At 47.8% G+C, this 19,031-nt stretch overlaps 1 protein-coding gene across 4 annotated transcripts in view; it reads right to left on the reverse strand.

The window, feature by feature from the left end:
* Window positions 1-5,472: 5,472 nt before the first annotated feature.
* Window positions 5,473-19,031, reverse strand: part of LOC8039538 (membrane-associated guanylate kinase, WW and PDZ domain-containing protein 1) — a 71,124-nt gene continuing 57,565 nt past the window's right edge. For all 4 annotated transcript variants that reach the window (XM_040498442.2, XM_040222468.3, XM_042292088.1 and 1 more), the window contains 4 exons: window positions 12,071-12,274; window positions 10,938-11,079; window positions 9,055-9,224; window positions 5,473-8,064 (listed from right to left, as the gene is read on the reverse strand). In XM_040498442.2, coding sequence (XP_040354376.1) covers window positions 9,085-9,224; window positions 10,938-11,079; window positions 12,071-12,274 — 486 coding nt within the window. In that variant the 3' untranslated portion in view covers window positions 5,473-8,064; window positions 9,055-9,084. The remainder of the gene's footprint in view (window positions 8,065-9,054; window positions 9,225-10,937; window positions 11,080-12,070; window positions 12,275-19,031) is intronic.

The following is a 19,031-nucleotide window of genomic DNA, read 5'->3' on the forward strand; positions in this document are numbered from 1 at the left end:
CAATTTCCCTTTTACAGCGAACCTGTTATGCGCTAGGATCTGGGAAATAATGTATCCGCGGATATTGACAGAAAACTCCCCATTGTCGTGGCAAGTATAAATAAATAAACAATAAAAAAAGGGGGCAACCAGCATGAGTCAGCCTTCCTTGGCATTATTAGATAGTAAGGTCCTGATCCTTTGTTATCTCTAAGCATCGTCCTTGAGGTCATCCGAGAGGTCATCCTAAGCGTCATCCTCTAGGCGTCGCCCTCGAGGTAGTCCTAGAAGTTGTCCTTGAGGTCGACCTAGAAGTCGTCCTCGAGGTCGTCCTCGAGTTCGTCTGAGAGGTCGTCCTCTAGGCGTCCTAGAAGTCATCTCTGAGGTCATCCTAGAAGTCGTCCTCGAGGTTTTCCTTAAGGCCGTCCTCTAGGCGTCTTCCTAGAAGTCATCCTAGACAATGCAGAGGTCGTCCTAGAAATTGTCCTCGAGGTCGTCCTAGACGTCATCCTCTAGGCATTGTTTTGGACGTCGTAAATATAACAGCTTCGCTGGTCTCCCATCTTCACGTGAAGTGGAAGGGCTCTGCAATTATTTTCCTCCCTCTCCACATTCGGGCACTTTTGTTTGCCGAACTTGGGCAACTGCCCTGGAGCACTTGCTTCCGAGCGTGCTTCAATGCGAGCTTCTCCTAGCTAGGCTCGAGCCACAAAACATTCCAAGGACACCTAAGCACTTGTGAGTTGTGAACGCAAAAGCATGAATGTCGTTCTTTCGCTCCCTTAGTTCATCTGCGGCGCACTGGCGTGGACGGCCACGTTTCGCTACTGTCGAGGTAGCGGCCCACGGCCGAGCGCGCGCTCTCGTGTAGCTGAGCTTGGGCGTGCAGCCTCTCCGGAGTTTGCCCATGCAGGCTCTGCGGTCAGGAGCTCCCTCTTACCGGCGGCCGGGCTGCTGCGTGCACTGTAAACGCCATAGAGAGGGCTTCTCTGGTGGCGTCCTTTGAAACTATGCCATGTGAGAGCTAATGGGAGCCTCGTTCCTTGAAACTATGATGCGCACCAGCCAACAGGAGCCTATCCATCAGATTTCTGCTACAGACAGGCTTCGCTCCATTGGGTCAGGGGAACGTGCCGTTTGCCGCAGCTTCAGACGGTGATGATGTCAGTTCGCTCCATGGGACAGTTAATGCTTTCGCATTAAAAACTATTCTACAGTTCGAGGTGCTCGGAGCCAATCACCCAATTAAGGTGCTCACATTTTCTTGCATGGTTTAAAGCATCGATGCAAAACCGATATGGCCTGGCATCTGCGCTAAACGCTCAACGGGCTCGATTAATAAATGTCAACGTGAGCATTAGGATTTTATCTGGGTTCAAGCCACGTTGTAGTGTTCAAAGGCTACACCGTGTCTTTATCTGCAACACGAAGCAAAGTTAGACTTCAAACTGCTCTTGGTCCCTTCATGTTCAAGTGCCCTCATTCTCGTAACTGTTCACCAACGACCTTGCCACTGGAAATTCAATATAAAACACGTCTGTACAAGAGAAAGAGAACTCGCAAGAGGTTCCCTTTGGCTTATCAAACATTCCTGTCTGAGGAACATTAGTCTCTTTCGAGTGGTAGCCAAAGAACTTTTCTCAGTCTCGGTCTTAGTGCAATTAGACGGTACACGAGCCTATAGGCCCATTAAACTGCAATGCCCATATGAGGGAGTGTTTGGCACAGAGATGTGCACCACTAGGTGGCCTTTATCTGCTAAAATATTGCTGCTTTAACAGTACAGTGTAGACCGCATATAACGTATGTCTCGGGAGTCGCGAAAATCCGCACTATAAGCGGTACCGCACTATAACCAAAACATCAATTTTTCAGGCCAAAATACATGCCATGAGACAACTTACCTTTGTAAAAGAATTTATTTTATGTTAGATGAAAAAATAAGCTTAGTTTGAGGAAAGTCTTTATTTCAATAGACTAGCACAGTTATGTCTCAAGTGTGTCACTCATTTTAAAAGAAATTAGCGGCTTTTGCCTGGCGCAGCCTTTTAACGGCGTCGCGGGTTGCGGACGGACGTTGCGAGCGTTCAGGATTGCTAACCCTAATCACTTTTCTCCAAGATGAAAACGCGTGAAAATTCGCATCCTTCATACGTACGCGCCAGTAATACCTCGAACTTGAGCACACGCATGAAATGCGCCAAATAAGAATTCCGGGCGATGTTCGAGGACACAAATGCTTAGAAATCACCACTGTAGTCGAAGTAAACAAACACGACGACACGGGCGTTTCTGCCGTCTTGAGAGCGCCGCCACGACATCGCCGCACGAGTAGGTGGATCTTCCCTTCTAGTACGTTCTGGGTTATCATAGCGACACACAACGAAAATTCAGAGTCAAGGATAGCGCTTTTACGCGGAACGATGAGATGCACGCCGTCTACGACGACGATCACAACCGACGCCATGTTTGCGGAATAGAAGCAGCCGGCCGGCCGGCCCGCGACTGGAGCAGAGGAGACGCGCGCAAACACTTCTCCTCGACCTGCGATTGGTCTGTCGTTGCGGTTGTTTGTTTCTTTGTTTCCAACGCAGCGGAGGGACGCACGCACGTGAACGACTCGTGCGTGCGTCCCTCCGTCGCTATGGCATCTGAAGCCTCTCTCTTCGCTTCTTCCGGTGTTTTCGAGCAACCTCCTTGCCCCGCGAGTGCAGCTTGCGGCTCGCGCCAACGCTCGCGCCGTCAGCGCCGTTATCTAGTGTCGCACAGGGAAGCGAGCTCGCTGCTCCGGTCGTCGACGCGGTCGGCGGGCTGTGCCAAAAACCGCACCGGGAGGCACTCACTTGATCGAATGACGTTTTAGCGAACGCCCACGTTTCATCGAACGACACTTTAGCGAATAGTCGGACGCCGCGAAGCGGCGGTTTCGGGTGGGCCAAATGAGTTCATATTTTTGTAATCAGTTGCCGCAGACTGTCGCCGCGAAGCGGCGTAAAGCGCAGCGCGACGGATGGGTTAACGCGCGCCCCCGTTATTCGCTAAAACGACCATTCGCTCAAATGTCGCCGTTCGCTAAAATGTCATTCGCTCTTGTGATATGGACCCGTATAAACATTTTATTAAGAAGCGGGACGGTAAAGAAAGTTTTGGGAACTTGGGGAAGCCCTGAAGAACACCCGTGTTCCTAGGAATCCAGTTTGAGAACTTATGGCCAACATCATATTTTTGATGATTTTTACTCACATACAATAGTAATCTCAACATAGGTATGGCAGTGTTCAGACCTTGTAATCCTGTAATTCAGGTTCCATACAGTTTGGATATCAACAGGTGACAAACTCGGAGAGTCATAATTTTGCAGTACGCTATGTGCCGACAGGTTTTGCACTGCTCATTAATTGACTTTGCCTTGGAACCCGGATGCCAGGCATTGCAGGAATACCCAGAACTAGAGATGTGTGACTGGGATAGAGATTTAAAAAGATACAGAACCGAAATTTGGATTTTGCGAAATAAGGCCGCAGATGTGTTGAAGGGACGCTAGGAACTCCAAAACATCACTCGTACATCGATATCTCAAGCGGATGGCCGTACTTTTGGAAAAGAAGGGTGCGATCAAGCGAGGTCTTTGATGTCATTGTCCTCCTGGAAAATTTGAGAATGAGGGGAAGCAGCCTCTCTTTTCTCCTCCTCGCTTTGGTTCACCAGCTCGGCGAGACGCAGCGAGGAGAGGGAATGAGAATCGTGACGCGACTTGTCTCGTCGACAGTGTTCAGTCGCATACTTTTCCAAAAATACGGTGATCCGTTAGATATTACTGTACAAGTGATGTTTCTGGGTTTTGCAGAGTCCCGCCTATCCGTCCAGCCTTGTTCTGTGAACTTGAAATTTTGGTTCAGTATCCCTTTACACTGTAAATTAAATAAAAATATATTATTAGTACAAATTGCATATAAATTATTCTAGTGTAGATTCTACAAATATAAATACATAAAGAATCCGATTTAAACGATATATGTAAACTGAGTAACAACAGTTTTTCTTGGCAACACATTCTCTGACACGTCTAAGGGAGCAGTACATTATAATAGTTTATGCAATGTTAAAAGGAAGCTGAGGAGATTTTATAACTCGGAAGGCTGCAAGAATTTGGACATAAGCCCCCAGCTCGCGTGTAAAATGCTTCTGTAAATTTCCCAAGGAGCGACATAATCGCTAATTAAAATTTTGCGGTAGCTCTGTCGTGCTGCCCGCTAAATGCGGGGCATTTTCCCAAGGCCCCGCCTGCCCGAAACCAGTCTTTCACACACGTTCTACGCCACACCAAACGAATTCTCCCTGAACTGGCGCTTGAGCTGCCAGTTGGCTGCCGTGTAATGGCGACTGGCTTCGTGCCGCTGCTGGGTCCGGCGCTCTCGTTTTTCAGCCGCGCCCCAACCTTGCCGCACCCGCCGTTGTCTCCTGTACCGCGTTGGCAGCGCACGAAGCAGGAAAGCAAGCGCCTTCCTAGTAGGCGTAGCTCGCATTGTTGCCACCAAGCACAGACACCGTGGAAAGTCCCCGCTTCAATAGTGGTCGCCGACTGCACGCTGCATGTTCCCTCGAGGCTACGCACCAGACTTGCATGAGAGAACGCTAAAGCTCGCCTTATGAATGCTTCGCACCTAAACTAGAAAAAGTGACGTCTTCGGCAGCATTGAGTGACGTCTTCGGCTAAAAAGTGACGTCTTCGGCAGCATTTCCAAGCCAGCTTTCAGCTGGCTTGGAAATGCCAAGGATGGTTTTAAAAAAATATGTACGAGGGGCTTTTTAGCCCATATATGGAGGATAGCTGAGGAAAAGAAAAACAGTATCGCACACTTTGATAACTTTTTTTCATTGAAGGCTCACGAGTGGCCAGAAAGGGGGAAACTTTCCCTCAAATCCTCCTTTCCATTCGAGAAAGAGGGAGTAGCTTAGAGGCCTGCTCCTGTTGGGAGAGGGAATAGTGCGTAGGCCGGCCTTTAATGCAGCCGATTCGAGACAATGCTTTCTTTGCAACTAAATGTCTTTTTAACTCACAAAGCCAATTAAGAATTGCAACCTTCCCTTTCATTACTGCAAAATGTTACGAGGTTTTTTTTTCAACTTCTAAGAGAGATGTCGCAGATTAACCGTCATTCATTTGTCTGGGGCCATAAAGTTATCGTTGATTATTATATGCCCGTTACCGCATTCTCGTAAATGACTCTAAAGAACACACTTGCAAGGTCCAATACTGCCCGAAACTGCAATTAATTTTCGAACAATTGACACACTTTCGGGGCATTTTTTAAAATATTTTGTTAGCACACATGCCCCGCAAATTGAATGAAATACTGTTCTATTTGCATTTAAAATATGGAACATTTGCGAATCACACAACTCGCATTTTGTGGTCGTACTGGTCCCCATTCAAATGACCAACCAGTACGCTGTAACTGTCACGACACCGCTGAAAGAAGATTCGGCAGATCCATAGTTCAGATAGAATTTATTCTCGGGGGCTCGTCCTTCAATATTACAGCAGACACCTTGTAATGGCACGCACTCAAGAACACGCAGCCCTTGAAACCCGAACCTCGCCCACCAACCCGTACCATACACAACGTGCCAATCTTGCTCCCGTTTTTTGCTCCTTCAGACAGAATATCATCGCCACCTATAGAACATACTTTAAAAAATAAAGTAAAATTGTATGTATAGAAAAATTAAAATACTCAGGGTTGTCAAAGAATGTACAAAGAGTGAAATCTGTCACAAATGACCAGGCTCTCTGCAGCCAGAAAAAGAAACATGATAAGACAAAGTGATGAGGATGTGCATGAAAAAAAAAATAGAAAACAACAAGAAAAGCTTTAGAGGCATGCTGGCAAGTGTACATACCGAACTCTTAAAATCTCGCTCGCGAATAACGCAGCTGTATCATGCCACGACTGGCAGTATTTGCAAGACTTCACGTATGGGCACGAGAGGCACTTGGAAAATATTTTTCTAGTCTCAACAGACATCTTGTTTAAAAGATAGAATTACTAGCAATGTTTGAATTACTAGCAATGTTTGCTTATCTTTATGAACCTTGTTCTACCAAATTGCTCGAGTACATATTTCTTCCCGACCGAACTTCCAGCGCACATTTTTAGACTCTTTGCACCTGTATCTTCCAACTCGTGATAATAGGTCGCAGCATGAAAAAAGCTGGAGACGGCTCTGTTCAAATATGTACTAAACAAAGCTTCTCTCGCACTGAATGTTAACAATACCCCTGCAACGAATACAGTAACATGCAATTTTCTACAATTGCTTCCTGTACTTTCAAACCAACATATATGAGAGTATAGAATTCGCTTCACATCGTTAATATTGTTAACTAAACCGGCCTTTGTTTAATCTGGAATAACTTCCGTGTAGGTAGAAGTTCTCTCAACACATGAAACAGTTTGTGCCTGTACAGCCTATCTCTGAGGCTTGCTTTTGCAACTTGCCTACCAGTCAAGTAATCTGGGGAATGACACCACAAAATTTCACGAGCGAAAGCATGGCAGCGCGGCAACCATAAATAACGCGGAAATTTAAATACTGTCGAGGAATGCCACACCCCGTAACAATGATATGCAGCTGTGGACCTGCGGGAATGCAACGAGGAACTTTTACAACCACAAACTTAATTAAGGGGGTCTTTACAGCAAACGTTCCCCTTTGCACACATACAGCAACAGTTAACGGTGTAATGACGGACAATAAAATACTGGCTCGAGGATGAACGCCAGTCTCGCTGCAACAACCTTGTTTACATTCATGACAGAGGAGCTGCACAAAATAAAAGGCGCATGCCTCTGATTTGACCGGCTCTTTCGCGATAGAATAAAATAATTTTAAAAATAAAAAAAATCACGAGCCTTAGCCTCAGTCTAGTTGGGGAAAAGCTGCATTAGTTAGTTTTTGGGCATATTGCCGTTAGATCCTTCATTGTCACCGTAAGAGCCCAGAGATCGAGCTGCCATAGCTCATTGGTACCCTTGGCAAGAGAATAGCAGGAGCATGTTGCACATAGCTGCACTTTCATCAAAGGACGGAACTCCGCGGTACCTCCTAAACACTGTTCTCTGAAAGCACTAGACACTAAACTGAGTATCGAAAGTTCTTTCCCACATCAGACCTGGTTAAAGAGACACCTTAATTGCTCTATCCATGAAGCTCATTAGGCAAAGAACACTGCCAGAGGCAATCCTGACGAGATAACGATAAGAAGCCAATACACCGACACACCGTTTACAAACAAACCCGGGTTTGCCCACACATGCGCGGAAACCAGATTCGCACGAGGTGAAGCGTCTGCACATGAGCCGTGTCAACGGTTCGTGTGCACACGTCGGAAAGTTGAGTTGGTGTACTTTGTTGGAAGGCTTAATTTGCTTTCACATCTGCACGCTAGTTTGCGGCATCTGTTAGAGCATACTGCGACAAGAAAACAACCGGGCATCCACAAGCAACATGGAAAGGCATTTTGGAAAACACATCCCCAAAGCATGTTACGCTTTCCTCTACCGCGAACACCCCTCCACGTTTTGCACGCTAGCTGTATTTACAAGCTGCCAGCGGGTCAAATGCAACTGCAGCTACGGCCCGGAAAGGGCGATTGATGGCGCCGCCTTTTTCCGACCGCCTTAGACTCGTACGGTACCTCCGAGTGTCCCCATGTGCAGGGTGCATAACAGATAGGCCACTACGTGCAATGCCCTTTGCTACCATGGTATCTAACTCCACTTGCAGGTTATGTGCACTTTCGAAGTGACAGACGTTATTATAGTAAAAATGCTCCCCACGTTTAGTGCATCCGCTGCAAAATGCTCGTAAAACAAAGTTACTTAGAGCAACAAAAAGAAAGAAAACAGATTAACTCCAGTGTTTCTTGGGACCGAGGAGCGCCGTCGAAAGTTTCTAAAACGAGGGAATGGCACCGAGCTACCACAAAGTGTTCTGCACTGAAACGTGGAGAAGATGAGATGCCGAGGAGAAAGATGTTGAACAGCCAGGCTTCGGATGCCCACACTCATAATGGTAAACCTGCAAAGAGAGCAGACAGACAGATTATCAATGGGACACAAGTCACTGCCCAAAATAGACAAAACTGCAATAATGAGAAAAAAGAAGTCTCGATTCGTGGCTGTTAATGACTTTCATGAAATATACAAGTTTTTTCATTCATAAACACTTCAAAAGTTGTTTTATATGAAAAAAGAAATACTGTAAACGACTTAATTTTTGTGAATTTCGCGAATCTCCTACAATTTGCGAAAAATAGGTCCCGCAAACAATTCCGGTAAAATGTACACATTGGAATCTACATTTTTATTGCGTTTGTGTTTGTACAACGCAAGCCAGAAAACGTGCCACAAAAACGCGTCACGCGAGAATGCGGGCACTGGCCAATTCAAGCCAAGTCAAGCCAGGCCAAGTCAACACAAGCCAAGCCAAGACCACGAACCGTGTTTACGCAATCGTGCAACACCAGGTGTTTGATGAGGTGTTTGTTCATGCGAAGGGACGAGAACAAGAATGAGTGATCGTGTATCGGGTCCAGCAATCTTTTTTCTGCCTGTGCATTTCTTAGTTTTTGCTCCAGAGTGGCCTGGTGTTTGTGCGTTGGTGCTTCTGCTTCATGCCTTGCTTTGCTCGTGGGCTGCCGAGGAGCTCACGCCGAAGAAAAAGGAACTACCAGACAAGCGGTGCGGTGCTGTTGTTGCATATCTGCGAAGTCGCCAAGTGGATTGTAAATAGAAGGACCCGAGCAGTCAAAACATAAACTGATATTTCTTCGATTTCCATTGCCTTTTTACTTCTGCTATGCCCCCAAAAGCGGCAAATTTACACGGCCTCCACTCGCGCTATAATAGTAATAATATTTTTTTTTAAATCTTTTTGAGGGCACCAAAACTTGCCTTCGCGTTACATTCATGCTCGCGTTATATTCGTGCAAATTGGAGCTGGCCTGTTTCCCTGGAGCTTCGGCTTGCGCCTAAAGAGCGGAGCGTGCAAAGCCCAAGAGGCACCCACCTATTTCCCGCCTTCCCAGTTATGTCTCAGTCACGTGTCCATGTTCCAGTTGTACCAGTCCTTCTGGGGAGGCGAGTTCACGAGACTTGAGCTTCGGGGAGAGCTTTGACTGAGGGGCCCGTTCAGGATGCCGGACATGTTGGGGTGCAGCAACGACTGGGGGCTGTCCACTACACGCAGAGAGATGCCTTCGTCACGGGCCTATCCCGTAAAACTAGAAACACTCCGATTCAATAAGCTACATGTTTCCTCTTAACAACCGTATATGAACTATGGACCAAGCTGTAATAATTAATGCAATGCTCCAAGCTATTTTCACACATAGGCAACCATACTGAAGAAAGCATTGCCTCAGCCATTGATTACGAGGTCTGAGTATAAGTTTTGCTGATGAGAATCTGATCTTTTGGTGCAATATTGCTGAAAATTCTCATTTTGGTGAAATAAGTAGCAGGGTCAGCAGTTTGGCATAGTATGGCGCAAATGGCGCACCACGTCATTGCTTGGTTTCGGTTGTTGCCCGACACAGGAACGATGACCAGAACGAATGCACGGCATCATTCACTTTAGTTGTACTTCACAACGTTTCTCCAATAAACAAATATGCAAATTAGGCTTGCAATGTTAAACTTAAATGGCTCATTTCAAATTACACTATATATGGCATGATACGGTTGCATTTATCTGTCCATCTCCACCGACAGCGACTCCACAATGAATTCGGACTAATTGCAGTAGATTAATAAAACTAGCAGTTGTTTTTTGTACTCTTATGTGCAGCGACCTGCTTATAGTTTTATTTATTTATTTAGTGATACTGCGACTCTTGACTGAGAGCCACTGCAGAATAGCTGGAGCAGGCTGCACCTCCCTTAAAGCTGCAATATCCCTCCTCTCCATTTTTGCTTTTACTGTTGGGAAACTTCCCCCCGCAACAGTGTTCCGCCCCCTAGAAATAGCCTTAGTTTTCCCGGAGAAAAAGTGTGCAGAAATAACTCGGCTAAATCCAGCAAGTTCCTTATGAGCACACGTGGTCAGTGCACTGGTTTAGATGTTTGCTTTTAGAAACTTCTGTACTCTGTTTCAACCTAACTTGGTAAACAACAAATGCTGCAGCCCCCATAAGCCAATCCGAGCAACACCTCTTCATGTTTGTGCACCAACGGTGCATTATTAGCGCCTCGCTTCAAGTGCTCCGATTGCCTCACTAAGGCCATTTGCCAAGTTATGCTCCAACGAAGTACAGTATACTTTCTTATAAAAGTAATTGGTGTTGCTAAACGCACAACTGTAATACAACTGCCAAAATAAAAAATTTAAGATGGTCAGCTTGGTACGACTTTACGGTACAGTCAGAATCCTCATTGAACGTTGATGTATCCTCGCGTATCTCACACCTTACTTGGAGGAACCGTCGCCAATGTCTGCTCGGACAGCGACACACTAATTAATTATCCACGCAGAAGCGCTCTCGCAAACGTGGGGAGAGGCTCTGGTGGTGCCATGTGACCTGACCATAACTGCAGCCATCTGGCAGGTGCCGCGCGAGGCTCCTATGCGGAGTTGTTTTCGGCACGTGAGGTTTATTAGGCAGTGCGTTGAAGCAGCTGGCGTGGTTCTGCAAGAGCGCGCTCGCTTCATTATCGGCAACTCCAGGATTGAATGCAGGAGAAGATCGCGGTGGGCTTTTGGGGCATTCACGCACTACATCGTTTGAAGAGGAGGGGAGGGGGGGGGGAAACCCATAACAGCTGTCGCCATAAAAAGCAAATAATGCCGTACGGTGAATTCCCCCCCAAATTCTTTGGCACTAGTTGACGATGCTATTATGCGAGTTGGCGAGTCATTAAAATGGCCCGGAAGGACCGAGCCCGCACACCCACCGACGAGGGGAGAGGGCCCCTTGCAGGTCCTCTTGACCAGCAGCCGCACAGTGTTGCCCCCCTGGCGGATGACGTTGATGGCGTTGGCGTGCGTCATGTTCTTGGTATCGATCCCATTCACCTCCAGGATTTGGTCAGCCACCTGAAAGGAGCGTCGGAACCGTGTCGGCTGTCTTTCCACAAACAAACCTCCACTACCGCCAAGCCCCAAGGTTCTTCTCTCATTTTAAGGCAGTTTGAAGTCAACTGTTTCGGATAAATATTTGTTTACTGGTTTTCAAAATGCAAAAAGCAATCAACTTGGAAGAGACCTGCACTCACAAAACAGAATGAAACAAACAGGGTACATGAAGTCAATTTCATTCGAGTGTTTACTTCACATGCCAGTGGTGCTTGGATTGCTTCAGTTTCCTCTCATTCAGATAATAAAAATTACACCCTAGGGCCCTAACCCACCTGGCGGGACCAAACAGGACCAATGGACAGGGACATCGCAGCCTGCTTTGATTGGTCAGTGGCATGGGCGTACCAACCGGGGGGCAAGGGGGGCGCTTGCCCCCCCAGTTCTCAGAGTAGGGCCATGTGTTTTGCCCCCTCTAAACAGCCGCCACTGGGCAGGGCAAACACTGGCCGGCGGCACCAACGGATACCAAGGGCACCGCCCCCCGGCCCTGGGGGGGGTCTGGTTTGCCCCCTCACTCAAAAACAAGTTGGCGCAGAGCTGGGCAATCGCAGCAGGTGGCAATGTTCCAATCCCTTGGTCTTGCTTGGTCCCACAGTGTAGACCAGAGCCCCTGTTCACTGTGGTAACTTTTGTATTGGGGTAAAGTGCTAGATTTTATATTTTCGTTATCCGATGTACGATACTGTACGATAAAATCTCGCACCCCAAATATCACTCTACCAAATAAACACAATGCGCAATACAGGTTTTATCGCAAGACCCAAATGCACAAAGCGAGCAGACGAGCTATACGAGCCTAGGAATCTGCATAGTCCGCCCAGTCTCCTTTTTATTTTTTCCCCTACTACGTCATGAGCGAGGACGACGATAGCTAAAGAAGCACCACCGTAGTTTGCGCACGACGCCAAAGAGGACCGGGCGGCCCCTCGGCAGTGTGAAAGAGACCCACCTGCAGCTTCCCGCTGAGATGGGCGGGTCCCTGGTCGGCGATCCTCAGCACAAAAAGGGGCATGCTGTGGAACTCGCGTCCCCCCCGAATGCTGAAGCCAAAGCCCCGCACCCCCCGCTGCAGCTCCACGCTGTGGTACTCGCCCCCCACGGTGCTGCCACAGTCGAGGGGTTCGCCCCGCACCGCGGCACCCATGTCTTCTCCCTGCGGGGGCGGGAGTCGCGGTCAGGAACGCCAGGACCCCGGATTTACATTCAAGTGCCATCCTCCATTCTCTTCTAAGTAGAGACAAAACACAAGGATTCTCAAACTTCTCAATCTCGGGGCCGAGGAGCCCCTCCCGATCTCGAGATCAATGCAAAAAAGCAGTTCAGGACGAGCCTACAGACCTTGCAAACAGTAATGTCTGTATTGTCGAGACTGGTTATAACGAAGTCAACGGGAATCGGAAATCACTTCGCTATATCCGCTATTTCATTATAACCGACTTCGATTAACAAAGTGCAAAAGGGAATGGGAAATCGTGATTAGCATTAGCCGCTACTTCGTTATAACCGGTCTCGGCAGTACTATGGAGTGTTTGGCTCATAGTTAAGCATCAGTGGATGAATCAGGTCTGCTAAAATAGTGCTTAAATGGGCAGACAGTTTGCTTGAGGGCAGGGATGGCCAACGACATTTGCGAACTTGGGGACTCCAGTTTGAGAACCTTCGCCGTAACAAAACTTCTTTGTTAAACGTCGGATTCTAGCCTCAACTTTACGTACTAATGGCATCGTCGCACCCCGTGCTGACACACGCCTAACAATGCAAGTCATAGCAAACGATTCTGCGGCGAACGATGGACGCAGGTACGGTCAGTTCTGCGTCGCTACGGCGCAAGGCAGTACGGTAATGGCACCTCACGACCCATTGTGGGGTTGACTGTCTAAAACTAGTTTTCCAAGAATCCATGAAGGTAGGAAAAAAAGAAGGCGACATTCCGGCTTGAGCCAGCCAAACAAGAAAATCCCGAGTGAAGCCAGAAGTAGAGGTCGCGGTCGGTGGGAACCCCCGACAGTGACCTAAACAGCAGTTGGCGCCAAATCGGCCATCCTTTCCGACCAATGGCGTCTTTTGGTTTTGTTCGTTTATGGTCGTCGTCAAGGGCGTGCTTCCCCAAACCGGAAGCCTCCCCCGGCTTCACCTCTGGTGGTGTCGTGTCACCTCCAGAAACTTCCTACCTCCGTGTAAGAATCGCTAACAATGTCCCCGCCATGTGAAGTTGCAGCCTTGCAAGGAATGGCAGGCTCTGGACTGCTCATACTTCTAGAGGAAAGGAACGCTGCGTCACGCGTATCAGCCGCTCCACTAATTCGTGCTGTAAAAGCTCCTCGCAGGAAAGCTCCATCGGTACCTGTCCGGCTGCTACATTTTTCCAGTCGTTACACACACGAGAGTGGGTTCCAAACACCACAATGCCCTCAAGCAACGTTACCATAATATTTCGAGAGATGACCCACCCAAAATCAAAAGTAAATCGGGTTAAAATAAGGAGTGGTCTAACTTTCAATGTGCGATAAAAAAAATTGGAAAGAAACGCTAATTTTAGATCTTGTGACCTGCAACACTCGTGATTGCAGGGAGGGGAGATGAACCGAAGACTTTCCTTCCTTCCCAGTCAGCAGTGTTTGCTCATCTCCCGCCATGGCTAGATAACTCCATTTCTGCCACGGTCACCATTGGCCAGGGCCCTGCAATTGCTAGAAGTGGGCTACCTTTCGGTGGCTTTTAAAAGATAGCAAATGATGCCAAAAATAGGGGGCGCGTTATCTTTCGGGGGTGGGGCATCTCTCAGGATATTGCGGTAAATATGATTTTGCTTGCCATTGTAGTGAGAAAGCATTTCGAGGCTGGTTCACATTTCCGTTTTGACTGCGCCACGACCTCTTGTGGCGGCTTACGACGAGACAACACGCTGGCACAGTCTGTCGGGCGGCGCCCGAGTGCTTCTGATTTGCATATATTTTATGCCTCATTCTTTCGCCACAGGTTCGGAAGAAATCGGACAATGTTAAAAGCAACTGTTTCTCGTAGATAGTGCATACATTTTATTTCGCAAGTACCACAAAACCTTCGGTTTAGTTGTACGCAGATAAGAAGGGTTCCAAGGCTGCCCGACAGAAGGCGCCGGTGTCTTCTCTCGTCGCAAGCCGTTACGAGCGATCGCAGTCAAACGCAAATATGTGAAGCGGCCCTCACTCTGTTGTATTGGCACACTTTAAAAGACCTATGCTAAAAGAAAACATTGTTTTAAACAGTTTGGATGTAAAAAGATGGATAACGAATGAATTTACAACAAAAGAAATTTTTAGAACTATATTTACAGTGCGAAATGACTTTGAAGTTGGTTACTGCAGGAGCCTGAGGAAAAGTGGCTACTAGCAGTCACGTGACTGGCCACTAGTCACGCGGTAGATTTGTGCGCCGCCACGCTACGCCTCCGCAAGTTACGGCAAGTGTGGCACGCTGCCGGCTGAACCAATTTTTTTCAGAGCGCAGCTCTTAGGCGCCCATTTCCGGCTTGAGCGGCGTCACCGTCGGCGTAATTGCAAGGTCACGTGACCCCCCCCCCCCCCCCCCCCCCCCTAGGTCATGCGACACTCCCAGGTTATGTGACCCCCCCAGGTCCGGGGGTCCCCAATCAATAAAATGTCAACCTGCCACAATATTTGTTCTGATTCTATATTTCAGAGCACAGCTCTTAGGCGGCCGTTTCCGGCTTGAGCGGCAAGGAGGACAGCAGTAGGAGGGAGGTGGAGGAGGGGGAGGGGAGGAGGAGGAGACAAGGGGAGGAGGTTGAAGGATGAGGAGGAAGTGAAGGAGAAGGTGGAGGAGGAGGATGAGAGGAGGAGTAGCAGGCAGGATCATGAGGGAGGAGGGGTATACTCTCCCCTCAGTACCCTTCCCTCCTCCTCCTCAAGAGCTGCGCTCCAATTCGGCGTTACAGGCAGTTGTAAACGGCTTTCATTTTTTCTTTATACACAGAAAGTAATTTAAAATGTTGTTTTAAATAAAAAAAAAAACCTTCACGAGTCCTGTCCAGTCGAAAAATAAAAAAATAAAAGATTCTAGAAAAGTCATAAAGTGACTTTTCTCCACGCCGCCGCCGGAATTGAACATTCTGGTGTGTCGCCGCCGTCAATTTCTGACAGTCTTGGAGGTAACGCGTTACTAGTAACGACGTTACTGGTAACGCGTTACATTTTTCGCTAACGCAGTAACATACTCGTTAGTATTCTGAATGACTAACGAGTAAAGTATTTCCGTTACTTTTTTACCGTATCGGCTGTCAAATTTCATTACTCGTTACTTTTGAGCAAAACTGGTGAAATCCTGCACGAGCTTGTCTCGAAATCCTGCACCAGCTTATCGCTGCACGGAACCAGCATCCGTCACAGTAAAGTTAAAAAAAAAAAAAAAAAAAAAAGCTCATTTTTTGAAGGCGAAAAAAACCTTCGGCTACCAGCTAATTCCGTTCATCCTCCTTTTTCTTTTTTTTTCTCATAGTGTCACCACCCACAAGGCTTGACCGAACGACTGCGTTACAGCCTCGTCCCCTCCCTCCTCTTCCCACCCTGCTTTGTGCAGCAGAAGTGGACGGCGGGGGGGGGGGGAAGCCGTGGAGAAACATCTGTTTACAACAGTGGACAACTAGTGGCGAAGCGATTTGCTCATTTCTCTAGTTTCAAAAAAAAACAACCTTTGTGGAATATTTTTACCCTCGCTCTCCCCCTCGCTGCCTGAAAGTTCCTGACCCACTTTTGTACACAGAAGAATCTTTCGCTTGATTAGTCTTTAATTCCCTAAGGTCATGATAAAAAAAATACAAAAAAAAGTTTTAAACCTAGAAAGAAAACTTACAAACACAAAACCTTTTTTTTTTTTTTTTTTTTAACCGAAAAATTAAGATCTACTGCTGGTAAGAGGCAGCAAGTGATTATAGCCAGTGTGCTAATAACCGGTGTCCTGTTCCACATAATGAAGTAAATCAGTCTCTGGTAATAGTATGAACAGGACTGTTACTAAAACCGGCGGACAGATGAGGGGTGTTGGTTGGCTGATTGTGTTCCAGCAGTCCTCGTTCGCATGCTGTAGATTATAAAAACCGATTGACTAACATCTCCGACTCATTCTGCGCGTGAGATGGGCATGAATAACGAAAGACCGTCGCCATGGCCAGCAGGTCTGAATGAAATGTATCAACTAAAGGAGACAGAATCAGGTAATTTACAGTTTCAATGCCTAATCTGCATGCCGAAAATTAAGCTGCTTCGCGCATCAAAACACTATGAAACCACTCTGTAAATTTTTATGTTTATCCAAGCTTGTTAAGGAGGCTTATCATACATCTCTGCCAAACATACGTACTCGAACAGAAAAGTAACGTAAAAGCAACGAGCTTGAGTAAACTTAGAGCGGTAAATTAGCGGTCAAAAATGGCACCCCCCCGGTTGCCGCCATCTTGCCTGTTTGCCACATTAGTGATCATGTGATGTTAAGATAGCTGCGCCCAAAGGTGGGGCAGATCAGATTGGCCAGATCGCGGTCAGCAGATGGGCACTCTGGGGCTGCGTTCGAATCTTACTCGAATGGCGCCGAGTTATTCCGCGGATCAAGTCACGTGACAAGACAGATGCAGCAACGCTAGACGCGGCTAGGTTTTCAAACGAAACGGGTACAAGAACTTCACCCAAGAGTGAGATAAAAGCTGCGTTCTATTTACTTGCACCTCCTGCGCCGGTGCAGAAAAGTGTGGGGCAGTCTACTTCCGGTATATGTATTGAGATACGACCGGAAGTACACCACCCCACACTTTTCTGCACCGGTGCAGGAGCTGCAAGTAAATCGAACGCAGCTTCTATCTCACTCCTGGGTAGAGTTCTCGCACCCGTTGCGTTCGAAAACCTACCCGCGTCCAGCGTTGCTGCCACTGATCAGTGGTTGCTGCCCAAGGACGATAGAAGCCTAGGAGAGGGCATGACGACAGCCGTGTAGCCTCCACAAGCCACGCTCCCTTGACGCCTCGCCTCTTTCTCATTTTCCTCCTTACTCTCCTCACTTACCACGCCAACGCGACCACATCACGTGACCGTAGCTAGCCTTCGTCTAGCTATGGGGTACTAGAATACACCACAGGCCAGCCTTCGATCTGATAAAACCTACCGGACGGAGCGCGCGCAAGCCTGCAAGGTGTCTTTCTACAGTCAACCATCCATCTCACACGTGACATGTCACGTGCACCAATAGCTAAAGAGATCTACGGTCACGTTGGCCACAACATCGTTTAAACTTTTTATGACTAGGCTTCACCAATATTGCAACGTGCCCTCTCCTAGTACTTGTAACCTCCTTGTTGCTGCATCTGTCTTGTCACGTGACTTGATCCGCCGGAATAACTCGGCGCCATCCGAGTAAGATTCGAACGCAGCCCCAGAGTGCCCTGCCCATCTGCTGACCGCAATCTGGCCAATCTGATCTGCCCCACCGTTGGGCGCAGCCATCTTAACGTCACGTGATCACTAATGTGGCAAACAGGCAAGATGGCGGCAACCGGGGGGGTGCCATATCCGCTGCAGGCAGTGGGTTCCGGTTTACCGCTCTAAGGTAAGACTCAAGCTCGTTGCGTAAATGTAACGTAAGAGTAACGTTCGTTATTTTTGAAAAGTAACGGTAACGGTATATCGTTACGTTTGTAAAAGAGTAACGTAGGTCGATAACGCGTTACTTTTTACCAAACTAACGAGTAACGCTATTTCGTTACTTTTTTTCGGTAACGGGCACAACACTGATCTCTGACAAGCGTACAGGTCTATCACGTGGTGCTTTCACTCTTTCGGGAGCTTCCTACGGGCTCTAAAGGTTACTTATTAATCTTTGTTTTTTTACAGCGGAGCTGTTAAGGGCTCGTTTCCCCAGTTCCGTGTCTGTCACCAAATAAATGTCAAAACAAAACTCTGGACAGCTACCGCCACTTACGAGCGACGGCGGCAACCAGACAACCGGCTCGCAGGTTGTCTGGTTCGCCGCTGTCGCATAAAGAAAGTGGCCACTGTCGTGTTTCCGTTTCCGGTCCCTGCTATCAGCGCTCCTGATAAGAGGCACAGCGAGCTGCCGCGAAGCAATTCGTCAGTCGCAAAATAAAAATCGCTCCCGACGGACGAGAACTTGTCTTCTTCCGGGCACCCGCATGCACACAACAGCCACCTTTCCAGCCTTTCCACTCTGGTTTTCACCAGTGTAGAAAGGCTGATTTTCTCTAGGCGTAATCCTCGAAGTCGTCCTAAAAGTCATCCTTGAGGTTATCCTAGACGTCGTCCTTGAGGTCGTCCTAGACGTCGTCCTCGTGGCCGTCCTAGACGTTCTCAAGGTCGTCCTAGATGTTGTCCTTGAGGTCGTCCTAGACGTCGTCCCTGAGGTCGTCCTTGAGGTCGTCCTCTAAGCGGCGTCCTTGAGGTCGTCCAAAAAGTCGTCCCACCATAGTACAGCTTCCCTGGTCTTCCTTCTTCACCAGAGTGGAAAGGCTGAAAGCTTTTTGTTGCACTTAAAAGGAAGACAAATAACTAACTTTTAGAGCCCATAGGAAGCTGCTGAAAGAGCGCAAGCACCACGCGCTCTTTCGTGGCCACTAGCAGTCACGCGACTGCTAGTTGCAACTTTTCTGCGGGCTCCTGCAAGCGCCAACTACAAATTTGTTTTGAGCCGTCAATATAGCTCTAATTTTTTTTTTTTTTTTCACAGTAAATTAATTTAATGATGCCCTTCTTCCAATCAAACTGCTAAAAAGAAAAAGAAAAACTTCCCCCTTCGCATATTTTGTTTAAAGAGCCTCGCTGTCTGTCCTGTACGAATAGATTTGCGGCTGGGGAAACGCAGAGAGAGACGGGCAAGGCAGAGAGCAGGCAACAGGAGAGAAGCACACC

This window comes from Ixodes scapularis, unplaced genomic scaffold (assembly GCF_016920785.2).
Source record: "Ixodes scapularis isolate PalLabHiFi unplaced genomic scaffold, ASM1692078v2 PGA_scaffold2__306_contigs__length_199485367, whole genome shotgun sequence".
Classification (NCBI taxonomy): domain Eukaryota; kingdom Metazoa; phylum Arthropoda; class Arachnida; order Ixodida; family Ixodidae; genus Ixodes; species Ixodes scapularis.